Below are 13,935 nucleotides of genomic sequence, written 5' to 3' on the forward strand. Positions count from 1 at the left end.
AAAGGAAACAGGGGTCAGGACATAATTCTGATAATGTGAATTATATATTGATGGCTAATTAGCCAAGTGCTCATGTTGCCTATGCTAGTTAGCCATGTTAAGCAGATTAACGCCTGGAGAAAACTGTATTGATCACTGCCTTTCATTTCAGCTTTTAATGTAACTGACGTGGGAAAATCTGCTGTCTAGTGTTGGCACTGCATCTATGTGAGACTGTTTCTAACCACTTTTATATGACGCATAATATCTATTTTGAAGATTTTTCAAATAAAGACTGAACTGGAACATCAGAATATTGGATTTTCTTTAATAACCTTGTCTTGATGAAGTGATGGTGGGGGGTTTTTTCCTAAAAATTCTCATTTACTGCCTTAAAAAAAAGCCAGGTATCAACCTAAACCAGACAGAAAACAGCGAGCAGAGGAGAGAATCAAGCACAATGGTACCAAAACAGCAGTAGAGACTTTCACAATGAGCTGAAAGAGTCCACATAAATAACATCATACTCAGATTTCTAATAATGCGTTACATGCATGGTCAGCAGCTCTGACCATGTGTCAAACTCCAGTCCTCGAAACTTTGAAATGTGTCCCTGCTGCACAAACCTGAATAAAATTAGGTCATTGGAAAGACTTGACTGCATGCCGAGGTGGCAACCCCTAACCCTTGTGCAAGTAAGTTTAAATAAATTTAAGTTTTAACTTCTAAAAGTACTTTTATTGCACCATATTCATGAGCTGCTGTACCATGAATCAAATGGCTGAATTGCCACCTCAGCATGCAGTCAAGTTCCATAGAGTTCTGATAATGACCTACTAATTTTCTCCATGTGTTGCAGCACAGACACATGGAAACGTTTCAGGACTGCGGCCTTCGAGGACTGGAGTTCGACACCTGTGATGTAGAGCAAACCTATACGTTTATGGGATTGGTTCTTCAGGTTGTTTTATATGGAGCGCTGCTGTCTGAATCTGTGGTCTTGTTTCAGAACAGCTCCAAGATGGAAAGGCTCAACCAGGTTGACTCTTTGGTTGACTCAAACACACTTCTGCGTGTTATAAATGTGAGACAGATGTTTCCATGGTTTAAACATGCTTGTGTTTTGCGGGCTGGTTTAAACTTGGCAGACGCAAACATTGGATTAGCCTTAAAAGCCTTAAAAGCACAATTGTTTCACTGCTGCTAGTTTAGAAGAACTGTTTGACTTTTCAACATGAATTACTGACTTTAAACATTTCACAGAAATCAATCCCCAATTTTATACTTACTCTCTCCTTCTATTTTGTCTGGGTTTCTGCTCCACACTATCTGCCTCGTGTCCTGCCTTATCTGGAACGTTCTCCTCTCAGGGCGCTGAGACTTTTTCTGATAGAAGATGGTCATCACTGTGCCCATTTCCAGGCTGTGGAGGATGCGGGCACCTGCCTCAGACCAGTCCAGCATCCTGGAGACCATGACTGAACCAGCAGCCCCTGCAACACTACTGGGGGCCTCCTCAGCACAGCCATTGAGGCAGCCACTGAATCTGGCTGCACACATCTTCACTGCATCGCTAAAAGTAAACCTTGCTGGATTACTAATCTGTTGTGATTTGTCGAATAGGATGCTTATCCTTCAGTCACCAGCTGCAAGCAACAAGGACAGGGGTATTCAACATGTTCAAGCCCACTGGGGTCAGGAGGAAATCTGGTTATGAACTGTGTCAGTTGGGGCAGCCAGAGTGAAAAAAACTATTCCCCAATAAAACACAAGCTAAAAGGCATCAGTCAGCAGCTGCACAGCTCAAACACCGACCCGTCTGAGATGTGAACTATCCTCTGGTACTCTGGAGGGGGGAGTGTATTCCTGTCTTATCCTTTCCAGATGCTTCTGGCAGCACACCAGTGAAATCCACTCGGGGTGAGTTCTCATCACCGCCAGACAGCGTGATGATCCGGCTTAAAATCCTGCTTGGACGCCTCGCTGCTCTCGCTGGGCCGGTAAACAAGATGTGGATCCCCTCACCGCTGACTGACGAGAATCAAGTCGGGGCTGGTGACAAAGACGCTGGGTTATGCAATAACGAGCCGGGCAAATACCCGGAGTGGCGGCGGAGAGGAGGACGGGCAGCGGCGGCCGCTATGTGGCGGCTTCACGGAGACGAAGAGACGCGCGGATGGGAAAGCACGGAGCAGCCGCGACGAGACTCGGGAGCGCTCCCATCTGCCGAAGCATTCTGCTCCCTTCTCCCTCTCTGTTCCTCCTCTCCCTGCTCACAGGATCCACTCACCCGTGGTAGAAAACCCCTTGAGACGGGTGCAAGACTGTGCGGTTAATTTCACCAGGTCCTCCCTGCTGCTCCTTCCCCAGGATGTCGCTCTCTGTCTCTGGATCTGTGCGTATCCTCAGCTTCAACGCCAGAGGTCTTGAGAGGAAATTAGTGCCAGCAGACCGGAAAAGCTTGATCCGACTTTTTTTTTTTTTGCCTGCTGTACAGTATCTGAGGGAAGATGAGGGGAGTAGAGGGAGAGTCGCAGGGACAGCCAGAGAGGGAGAGAAGCCAGAGAACAGAGCGCCCCCTGCCGGCCTCTACAAGATCTGCAGGTGAAAGCGTTTTCTGCAGCGAATGCGCAGTGGACTCAGCGGGTATCTGGGCATGTCAGGAGGTTAAGTGCGGTTCAAATTACAAAGGTCACTGATGTGTCACCCAGTAACAGTAAATCAAAAGACTGGTGAGCTCGCTAGAGGTTGTTCTTTTTGTTTATTTTGTTTTGTTTTTATGTCGTAGCTGAAATTTAGATTTCCAGGACATTATACATATAATCGTTTTAAACTAATACTGTTAATAAGGGGAGCATGTTTGGGAGCATTTTGATGGATTATCTGACCAACATGTTTGTAGTGTACAACAGACCATTCAGCAAGTTTGTGCTTTAATTCTGGGGGGTGAAATTGTAGTGGCTTATCAGTCCATTACCTAGCACTAATTAGCCAATATGTCTGCATCTTGCGCTTATTTTATGGATGCACTTTGCAAATTGCGTGTGCTATTTAATATGCCCCCCCTCTTTCCAAATATAGTAATTTATGTCCTTGAAATAAAAAGAATACTGGTTAGAGTCAGAATCTGAGTCTAAAACCAGTTTGTCATTTCCAGCTAGTATATACAGTATTTCTTAACCGCTTCCACTCCCTCCTCTGGGGTATCCCTAAAAAGTCATCCTGAACTCTGTTCAAAATGCTGCTCTGTGGTTTCTTAATGTACCTATTAGAACTAATTTTAGGATTGTATTGATCACTTTTTTTCCCGCGTCACTGTAGCAATCGGAATTGTCTTCTGAAGTCCAAGGAAAATGCCCAGATTGATTGTGCCAAGTGGACCTTTTGCTATTCTGGTCCACTTGATTGTCATAGTTAATTAGAATTTTGTCAGGATTTTTTTTTATTACTTTTTAAATTTTAATATTGTTATTTTATTTTAAGTCATTACAATCAGAACAGACATAACTGGGGGATGACGAAGAGAAAGAAAAAGGACAGAGAGGTTGGGAGAGAATGAACAGAAGGATAGGGAAAATAGAGAAGAAGAAGTCCAAATATATGTGGACCTAACAGGATAATAAATTGATTCTCATCTTACTGCACAATGCAAAACTTTAGTAACTTTTATTATGTACAGTACTTTGCAGAAGTCTTGAGCCACTAGTCATTTATTTTTCTTATAATAAAAAATGCATTCTTCTAACTTTTAAAGTGGTCCCGAGCTTTTTTGTGTGTGGAGATTTTCACTCGTTTTCAGTCGCGTCTATGCACATCGCCACTTTTGTTTTTTAAGTCACTTACCACTGACCTATCAGCCAAGCATTAAAAGCAGTGTATCAGTGTGTTGTCTGCAGGAAACAGAAAACTTAGCAAAGAAACAACTTAAAATTATACCTTTAGACACTTTGTTACTAGCAGCCAGAGGCAAAAAGCACATAATTGGTTCCCATTTCTTTACACAAATACAAAAAACCAAATTGACAAATTGCTAAAGAAAAGACTGTTTGACAGGCATTGAGTTGTATCTTTGCACAAACAAGGTGGATTTGAATTGCACTTCAGCCAGTGGTGTTGGGGAACTTGTCAAAATTGATGGCATTAAGAACACAAAAATAGAAAGTTTTTTTTTTTATCATGACAATGATCCCAAAACAGTGTTTTATCCATGACACTATCAATCATGGACTGGCCTCAGCAGAGACCAGACCTCAACATTATTGAAGCAGTGTGGGATCATCTTGGCAGAGAACAGAACAAAAGGCAGCCAACATCCAAAAGAAGAGCTTGAATGTCTTGCAAGAATCCTGGAGAACTATTCCTGAAAACTACTTATAGAGTAAAGGTGGTCATGCCTTACAGACTTTCAAACTATAGAACAGCACAAACTGTTTTTGCCTTATATACTACATTTCCATATATTTGGACATTCCAATAAATCACCTATTTCCCATTTTTCCAGCAAAATATAAAGAGATTAGGGATGGCTTAAAAGTAGTGTCGTGGAATTTTGGATAGAGGATTTGTGCCTTGTGATCCCCATAACTAAAGGAATAACTCGCCCACTACTGACCATTATTTATGTAGTGAAATAGACTAAAGTTCAGTAATGTGCATTAGCAGGACTCCCTGAGGCTGTAAAAGAGTGTGGACTGATCCACCGCTGAGACAGTCAAGGATGATATCACTGCCTCTCTGTTTTTAATCAGCTCCATATGTCCACTGGGTGTATCTCCAGTTCCACTACCACTGGTCAGCAGGCAGCCAATCAGAATTCAAGGGAACTCTTCTCACATGTCCTGCAGCAGCAAGGAAAAGAGGCTTGGGGGGTGGGATGTAGAGAATCGTTGCCAACAGTTTTCAGATTGAAGCAGAGTAAAGAGGAATGGTGAGCATTCAGTTAATCGCCTAAAGGTTAAATTTTACATCTAAACTAAGAGCAGTACCATTACACTCTGTCTCCATCTTCACTCTGCTGCTTCTTTTCAAACTTAAAATGAATCCTGCAAAGAAACCATAAACTGCAAAAAGCAGAAAAACATGTTGAAATGAACTTAAAGTTGTTATCATGGCACATTTAATACTGTTTTAGTGGCATGCGTTTGGTTTGTAGGTAAATGAGAAGAACACTTGGAAACAGCTGCAGTCTTTGATTTTCAGTTTCTTTACCATCACTGGACAGAAACACAGATACTGTCAGAACAGCTGAAAGAAATAAGCTACACGTGAGTCCAAGGACTTATACACAGCTTTAGAACTTTCTTTTTCTGTGTGGATTTAACACAAGCAGCCATTTATCTTTTACTGAGTCCTTCCATTGGATTTGAGAGACTTTAGTTGTGAATAGGTTTTTATTACTAACACATATCACTACGAAACTGGGCTTGTTTATTACTAACATAAAGAATATGTTTACAACTTTTTTGTTACATTTCTATGTTTAACTTGAGCATACCTTTTCAAAACAAATGTGAATATTTGATAAAAACCTCATTGTTGTGTCATTTTATTTTCATATTAAGAGCCCAGAAAGAAACACATTAGGTAAAACTGTTCCATAAATCAAGCACTCAATGACAATCAATACACTTGTTGGTTAAAAAAGTGCTATAATTTGCAGTAATACAGCAGGAAAGTTCAGAGATGTAAATACAACTGAAGTGGTGATTTCTTGCTCACAAAAAGCAGCCTTTGTTATTGAAGATGAGATTTTATTATTAAATACAAGTTATCAGTAAGAATTTTAAAGACCCCCACACTCAAGGTGATTATATGAAGATAATTTACCTTTTTTTTGCATGGCAGGATTTCTGGAATTTTACAATTAAATATGAAAAGTGTGTGTTTTACATATTACATATGAATCATTTTACATTAATATCATGTAGACAAAGGAAACGTAATCTATAATCTGGTGATTTCCTCTTAATTTAAGTGAAAAGACGACAGTGTGATGAACCTAAAGTAACCTGAAATTTCGATATTCCTCAGTGCCTTCATCCTGTGTAGTCTCACCTACATAAAAATGTTGATTACTGTGATTATGGATGAAGTGTTATGGATAAGAAAGCACAAATACTTTAGGGTCAAACTTCCTTAGCTTCTATACTGTCAAACAAAATCATAATCTTTGACAGGAGCTAAAATATCAACCTGTAATTGCTTCCACTTTTTCAAAAGCATGATCAAAGGGTCTGAGGTTACATATTTATTTAAAAAATTCCACTAACCTGAGTCTTAGTCCCAAGTTTAGAATATTATTAATATGAAAAAATAATTAATGCACGGGCAGCTTTCTATTTTTTTTTCTAGTTTCCAACCACGTCTTTCTTCAGCACCTTAACATGAACTTAATGATATTAATCTGCAACAAGGCAGCAAAGTCTGGTTCAGAGAACATGATTATTTCTGCACTGTTATGTCTTCATTTCACAGTGCAGCTCCTGTTTTTAGATTTGTTGGATGTTTATTGTCGAAAGTTTCCAAATGTAGAAAACATAACTATAAGGATATGTCTGAAAGAGTGTCTAACCCTGATGATCATTGCACTAAACACCTTTATTTTAATCCTTCTTTAAAAACATTCGTTACATCTGAATAACACCGGCGACACAACAGCTGTTATTCCAGTATTTGGAGTGTCCCCACTGTAAGGGTTCATTCAGACGATGCTCTATAAATATAAGAACTTCTGTGAGGCAATTTAGGAAACACTTGATTCGCTTTAGTTGGCTAAAAGAAAGTTGGTGTTGTTGCTGCTTCCTTTTTGGATCTCTTTGACCATGTTGTGGAGTTTCTGGGAGAGGGCCACCTAGTGGAAGAGAAAGCCACAGGCATAGGTAAAGAAATCTTTCACAATCTGTGAGAGTTAATTTCTGCATCTTAGTGAAGGACTAAGTTGGTCTGTACTCTTGCATTCAGTACAGCTTGTACTGAGAGACTTACTGTGTAGGAATCCGGCTTCTGCAGTCTCTTGTGCCGAGGGTGCAGAGTCTGGAGGGAGCGCTGGACCTTTGCTCTAGTTTCTGCAGTGCTGCACAAAGGCTGTGTGACCTAGAAAATGTTGGAGACACTCATAAAGGCAAAGCTCCCACACACTATAGTGGCTTGTTTGGTACTGTTTAGTACATGAAGTGTGATTTTTTTTTAATAGTTTTTAAAGAAAGTACTTTTCTTTGCTGTTATATTACATACGTTTGGTGTTCTTTGTAAACTTATTAGTCACTGATTAAAAATCTAAATGGAAAATCTTTAAGATACAAAGCTTAAAAAAAAAGTATGTATTCAGTGTGATTATCCCACAATTCTTCATAAGCTGTCTGCTAATGTTTGAGAGAGCGGCCCATCCTCACCTGTCCTTTACTAAACACTTCCTGACGCAGACAGGTGACCCGAGCTGGAGTGACTGAGAGGGCGGTGTGGTTGCATCCCAGGGGGTAACAGCTCAGTGGGAGTCCCGCCTCTGGAGGAGACTCCACCGCCAGACATACCACGTCTAGAAATGGATGACCTGCAGAGGAGAAAGGACAGAAACCAATTATAGATTTACAGGAACATATTCATTTCTGCCTAAAGGGACGATCATACTGCCATTCACGGACCTGTCTCTGATCATTTATAACAAGTAATTTGTGGCGTTCCTGTTGTTGTGCCACACAGAGAAAGAAGCTCAGCTGCAGCAGGTAGTACTCAATTCTCACCTTCAGGATCTATTAGCCGGTAGACAGCTTTCCTCCCAGGAACAGTGCTCTTTTCTGGGTCCTCACTGACCTTCATCCTGGGTCTTCCTCTCACCTCCACCAGCTAATGAACAGAGGAACAAACAAAACCATACAGGTGTTAAACATGGCAGGAGAGGAGAGAGGCTAGTAAGTGTGAATTCTCATTAAATCACCTTATATACACAGCCAAGGGAAGGTTGTTTTGTGCAAGTCACCAGATGTGTTCCAACACCAACTACACTGATCGCGTTCTCCTAAGACAATGACACATCAAGCTGACATGGAAAGGTCTTGCAGGGAGTCACTTTTACAAGTCACAAAATTTGACTGACTCCTAATGAATTACCCTGTATGGCCACTCAATTTACCTTACTGTTGACTTCAGCCAAGCTCTCTTCTGAGATGTTATTAGTCCCAACGATGATCAGGGAATCAAAAGCAGGAATGGAGAATCTGCAGAGATGAAATGAACAAAAAGAGAGGAATCAAAAAGCAGTGACACAAAATTAGACGCGAGCCACAGATCTCTGGAGGAGTCAGAACATATCTCACTGTAAGTTTAAAGACAGACGGGAGGACACCTTACTCACTGCTTGCTGCAGAGTCTGAAGACACGGTGCACATCAAGGGACTGCTTGCAAAGGTCCCCGCTGTCAAGACGAACCCCCACCGGCCTGTAGCCCAGCTCACACAGTACCAGTGCCACAGCACAGAAGTTCAAGATGCCGCTGCTGAAATTATATTTACACACAGAATAGATGAGATCATTGAACTGCTTTGTGTTTAGCTTTGTTTAATGGAAACAAAGCTAGGGAATGGAGAAAAGACAAGGCTTAAAAGAGAAGGGCCAGTCAGTGATATCAATTCCTTCGTCCTCCAGGAGCTGACTGCATACTCTCATCACATGAAACTGATACCTAATGTAAGTCAGGGTGCCACTGCCTAGCCTGTACAAGTCTGTGTCCTTCCATGGATATGCCTCCCCTGACCATCAATGACCCACCACCAATCCAGTCATGTTTAATGATTTTACATAACATTCCCCACAGCTTCTCCAGACACATCAGTCACATGTGCTCAGGGTGAACCTGCTCTTAAACTGAAAATCACAGGGCACCAGTGGTGGACCTGTCAGTTCTAATATTGTATGGAAAATGCTAATTGTGCTCCAAGGTCATCAGGCACTCTTGTGAAGTCTGTTTGTGATTGTTAGCTCAGAGACATTCACACCAGTGGCCTGTTGAAGGTCATTTCATAGGACTATGGCATCACTCATCCTGTTCCTTATTGCGCAAAAGAGCAGATACAGGTCCTGCTGGTGGGTTAAAGACCTTTTCCTGCACAGTCCAGCTCTCCTAGAGCAACCGCCTGTCTCCTGGAATCTCTTCCATGCACTTCAAACTTTGCTGGAAGACCCAGCCTACCTTGTGATAGACTGATGTGGAGTTGGATTACCTCTACAACATCAATTCGTAGGGTCCAGGTATCACCTCATGCTAAAAGTAGTGACTCTGACTGTAGCCAAATGCAAAACCAATGAATAAATCAGTCAGAAAAGATGAGGGAAAAATGTCAGTGGCCTCCACCTTTGTTTTGGGGCTTGTCTCATTATTTTAACTCTAATCCCAGAAGTTTCAGTGACTAGATGCTTTATTCTGATTAAAAAGTGTTCCTTTAGTTTTTAGAGCTTCTTAGTTTTCTGGCTTTCATTAGCCAAACTGCCAATTTGTCAGCTTTATCTCATATATGCAGTGTAAACTTTAACTTTAACTTAATGTAAGGCAGGAGTTACCAGCCAACACTGTAGCTGTCAATCACTGGGAGGAAGTTCTGAGGATACGCGATGGCATAAGACAAGAAAGCAGCCAGCTCTCCCTCATGGATCTTCCCTGGCTCTGCTCCCAGAAGATCACACACACGACTCAGCCAGCCTTTTGTTAAAGAAATGATATCGACTGGATTATGCTCCCCGTTCACCGCCGAAAGTGTCTGTAAAGAGACAAACAAGACGTTTAAGAGTTTGTTAAATGCAATAGAGCATTTCAGTTACCAAATTACAACATAAGGAGAGCCTAACGTGTGCCTCTCCTGTGAAACCAGCCCTCAGGAGACTGATACCCTCTCTACTTTTGAAATTAGGGTTCAAATGGGAGCTGAATCTTTTGAACCATCCCGTAGTTTTGGTGGTGATAACTCAGGTGGCTGGGGACTGTGGTGTTTATATGCCACTGGTGCACGTCGTTCATTTTCATTTGTCAACTCTCTCTGGTAGTTTGTGTTTTTTGGACGGACCGAATCCCGGGCCCAGGGGCCCACTGTCAGGGGGTGCCCCACCCCCTAGAAGGGGCCCGACCAAGTCCCGGGCGCCAGGCCTTGTCAAGCAGCCACTGGGAGTGAGCCAGTACATACCTGAGCGCCCAGTCCCAGACACCGGGAACCACCAACACACGAGGGCATCAGGCACCGGCAGGGAGTGTGGTAAGGGGGGGGGGGGGGTGTCCTCCTCACTGTCGCCGAGTGGTCTGATTCTTGCATTCTCTCTAATATTACATCACCTTTACCTTACATAAACTCCCAGACCAGCTTTTTTGGTAGACCTTGCTAGTATAGTAATGTTTTAATTCGCTTAATTGCATTGCTGCCATAATTGCATTGCTGCCATGTGATTGGCTCATAGGATATTTGCATTAATGAGTCGTGGAACATGTCACAGCTGATCTTTACAAACCCTGCCGAGTGTAAAATGGAAGTCATGTTCTGGTTTGCCAGTATAAACACATAAGATGTGTAGCTCAATTATCTGAATGGTATGGTTCCATTCAGATGACGTAAAGACAGAGTGCACATACTCACTTGCGGCCACACTTCCTCCAGGGAGGTAAAAGAAGTTACGTACGAGTGTGCCATGGTCCCTGCAACTGGGATTCCAAACAGGAAACCAGCCTGAACATTACTGGTAAGATCAAACCCTGAAAGATGGAATAAAGTCTCTGTGTGTATGCAGAACAGAAGAAAATCATTTCCACATTATTTCATGCATTATTTCAACATAAAACATGCTGGTTTTTGTTCATTTGATGTCATATAGTAATGTTCTTTGGGAATTTCAGTAAATACTGCAGACACGCTGTGTAAGACAGCATGGAAATGAAGTCCAGATCGCTACATTCCTTCAGAGGTTACAGATGGATGCTTTTATCCTCTCATTAAGACAGGCGTCCTCTTCATGAGTTTTGTTGGATGGAATGCCAATATCAAAAAAATCACATTTCTGATTTTTGATATTGGCATTTAAAAAAAAAAATATATATATATATAGGAAAGCAGCCTTTAAGTGACAACTCCACAAATGTGCCAAGTTATCTGTCGAGATCTGGGAGGATCAAAACAAAGTAATCACACAGCAATCACCTCCGATGTGTGTGTATCGGGAGGCGGTGAGTCCTCCATCTGGACCCTGAGCCCTCCTGAGGCCCATTTCCAGCAGCTTCCTCTTAGGGCCTGCCGCCAGACGGAAACGGGCAGCATTAGTGCAGACCAGACTGACAACAGAGAAGAGAGAGGACACTGAAGCAACAGTCCATTATATAAATTTAGCTTTGCTTCAATGAAGCTACAGTATATGACATTTATATTCCATGAAAGCAACAAACAAAATATCGCAAATAAGCTTATTTACATTTTCCCAAATATGAAATAGAATTCTTCAGAAATATATTTCCTAAGGTCCTCGGGGTGAACGCAGTAGCTTTAAAGATGGCACAACATGGGAAAATAACCAGGACGTTACTTTTCCAGGAAAGACAGAAATATGACTATGTATTACCTGGCATAGTTGACAAGACACAATAGACTTGTCTCCAGTAGTTGTACCACAGCCAGTGGACCAGCCACTTCCATGAGAGGCACCTGAAGATATGATGACATGCAGCACTAGTTAGTCCCTCAGACTGTGACCTTTGAACCTCAGTTTAACCTTAAAGACTCATAGCTCACCCTGGCAAAGACCACAGTGCCTTCGGGGACGGAATGGAGCGTTACACCCGAACAGTCGAGGCATCGCAGAAACTGGAAGAAGGCAGGGTCAGTGTCTGGAGGCATGACAGAGCGCAGGAACTCCACATCTGGATCCATGAACACAAAATGTTAACACAACCCTGTAACACTCTCCTGACTCACTTCTCTGTTTGTCCTCCTGTCTCACGCACCTACACTCACAGGAACAGAAAAAAAAAAAAAAAAAAATCACATCGTTTCCTGTAAATCAGTGGTGCGACTATAACGAAGGTTAGACTAAACATGTTTGTTGCACAAGTGTGGCACAGTGATCCTGTCTTAGCGCTGATTACTTTTCACCTGTGCAGCTGCTAAAGTTTTAAAAAGTGCATTAATTCAAGTATTGCAAAGAAATTGGTGGTTTTACTTAACTGATGATGTTATGCTACTTTAGACCATACTTTTGTGGTAGAGAAAATAGATTTCCTGTTTTTACTCAAGTACACGTTCCAACACATGTATAGAAGGAACATCATAGGTCCACCACTTTGAAGGCAGTGTGAAACAGTGCTCCTCTGCTGTGTACTACTGTGCAAACCTCATCACTTTCAAACACTGAAACAGTCCTATATCAAAGCGAGGGAAGCACATTAACATTAGTTACTGGGATAGGTAGCAACATCTAATGCAGTCATGTTATCCGATACTGATGCTGGACTGGCATATCTGTGTATCCAAAATCAACAGTGGTCCCACTCGGACTGACTGCTGTCACTCTCATACAGACAGACAGAGCACTAACACCTCGCAGTCAGTCTGAGTAGATGTGCAGTGGGCTACAGATGATTTGCTTATATTCCTACATAAAGCCAAGGTTGCAGAGCCCCTGTGTGCCTTTTGCGGTTAAATCGGTCCTGGAGTAGCAAAGCTGCTGCTGGTGGAACAAATAGTAACACGATCATACGATTAATGGTGGTATTCTTAACGGCTTTGGGGAAACTGGACTTTACGAACTTAAAGAAGCACAGTTGCTTCTTGGGCTTCTGTAAGTTTTCACAAGTCACTACTTTCTCTTTTCCAGTTCTTAAGAAATAATAAGTAGTATTGCGCAACCAGTTCTGTATGCCTACCAGAGCTCCACGGGAGAGAAACGTGACTGTCAGCGGATTAATAACGAGACTTTTATTATTTAATCTAGCGTTTATGTCCAGTTTGTAGTCAGTGACAGTAACATGTAGTTAGTTGATCTCCTCACCTTCGTCTGCGAAGCGAAAGCTGCGCAGGAACAGCAGGCAGTCGTGCACCCCGGCGAACAGCGAGAAGCCTCCGCCGAACGGATTGTCCCTGAAGAAGAGATCGAACACGGCGTGCTCGTCGTGGCGACCGGCCCGCCAGTACGCATACGCCATGGTGAACTGGTACAAGTCGGTGAGCAGCGGGGGAACCCGCTCCCGGATACACCGCTCCATAACCCCGCTGCACGTGCTGCTGCTGGACGGCGCTGCCATGTTCTCCCAGGGCTGATGCCGAGACCTCTGGGACTTGCAGTTCTCCCACCGACTCCTTTACCCCCTGAGGCAGAGACGGAGCGGGGCAGCTGGGAGATACAGCCACGGCTCACGTTGTTGCATTAAAGACTTTTCAGTTAGTCTCTTTGTTGGCGTACATTTATGGTCTAGTGATTCCCATTAGTGTCAGCCCGTGTCACGAGTCATGCGCTTAACCTAACGCAATTTTGGATGATGAAAACTGGATTCACTTTCAAAATATCGCGTCCATGTGGCCACCTGCTGTGAAGGAGCGAGATCCTTCAGCTCGCAATGTAAAAACCCACCATCTATGCATATATTGCAACTACAAAATTAGTCTTTATTTATAATGAGCCATGAAAATGTTGGAATATCTTATTTGATTATTTCTAATTTCTGACTAAATTTATTCCAAAATGTCAGCAAGCATCCTCTGGTTTTAACCTTATTCAAGATTCTTTATTTGTCAGTTGCATAGTTATGAACAGGGTTGGTCAAGTTACTTGAAAAAAGTAATCAGTAACTAATTACTGATTATTACCCCCCAAAAGTAATCCTGTTACCCTACTGATTACTTATTTTTGAAAGTAATTAGTTACTTAGTTAATCTTTAAAAACATTTACACCATTTTTCTGCATAATCCATCATATAAAATGTAATCAAATGAAAA

At 42.2% G+C, this 13,935-nt stretch overlaps 2 protein-coding genes across 3 annotated transcripts in view; both read right to left on the reverse strand.

Annotated features, from left to right (window-relative positions):
- The window catches only part of LOC146649461 (1-phosphatidylinositol 4,5-bisphosphate phosphodiesterase gamma-1-like), a 42,404-nt gene extending 38,733 nt beyond the window's left edge, over positions 1-3,671 (reverse strand). Inside the window, exon 1 of the mRNA XM_085387466.1 lies at positions 1,269-3,671. Within this exon, the coding sequence (XP_085243592.1) occupies positions 1,269-1,539 (271 nt within the window). The 5' untranslated portion in view covers positions 1,540-3,671. The remainder of the gene's footprint in view (positions 1-1,268) is intronic.
- A 2,886-nt stretch (positions 3,672-6,557) lies between these two features.
- Positions 6,558-13,491, reverse strand: naprt (nicotinate phosphoribosyltransferase). Of its 2 annotated transcripts, none has more exons than XM_085387467.1 (13): positions 12,991-13,491; positions 11,736-11,863; positions 11,566-11,648; positions 11,151-11,281; positions 10,593-10,729; positions 9,532-9,728; positions 8,330-8,470; positions 8,108-8,192; positions 7,913-7,993; positions 7,719-7,821; positions 7,371-7,528; positions 6,964-7,071; positions 6,558-6,829 (listed from the first exon to the last, which is right to left on the reverse strand). In XM_085387467.1, exons 1-13 carry the CDS (start codon positions 13,241-13,243, stop codon positions 6,743-6,745), a joined length of 1,692 nt encoding a protein of 563 aa, XP_085243593.1. In that variant the 5' UTR covers positions 13,244-13,491; the 3' UTR covers positions 6,558-6,742. The 2 variants fall into 2 exon arrangements, with proteins under 2 accessions (XP_085243593.1, XP_085243594.1); XM_085387468.1 differs by having other exon boundaries at positions 10,593-10,708; positions 12,991-13,481.
- Between the last annotated feature and the right edge of the window lie 444 nt (positions 13,492-13,935).

Source organism: Rhamphochromis longiceps, linkage group LG17 (genome assembly GCF_057381845.1).
Source record: "Rhamphochromis longiceps isolate RC_006_pf linkage group LG17, R_longiceps_female_GT1.1, whole genome shotgun sequence".
NCBI classification, from domain to species: Eukaryota; Metazoa; Chordata; class Actinopteri; order Cichliformes; family Cichlidae; genus Rhamphochromis; species Rhamphochromis longiceps.

What these genes read in the sequence shown, in the direction of transcription:
- naprt (XM_085387467.1), bottom strand. Translation starts at nt 13,243, where the DNA reads ATGGCAGCGCCGTCCAGCAGCAGCACGTGCAGCGGGGTTATGGAGCGG. An exon ending in GACAGCTACAGTGTTGGCTG is followed by an intron (nt 8,471 to 9,531) that starts GTAACTCCTGCC and finishes ATATAATTTCAG; the next exon opens with CAGCGGCATCTTGAACTTCT. An exon ending in CCGGCTAATAGATCCTGAAG is followed by an intron (nt 7,529 to 7,718) that starts GTGAGAATTGAG and finishes TCTCCTCTGCAG; the next exon opens with GTCATCCATTTCTAGACGTG.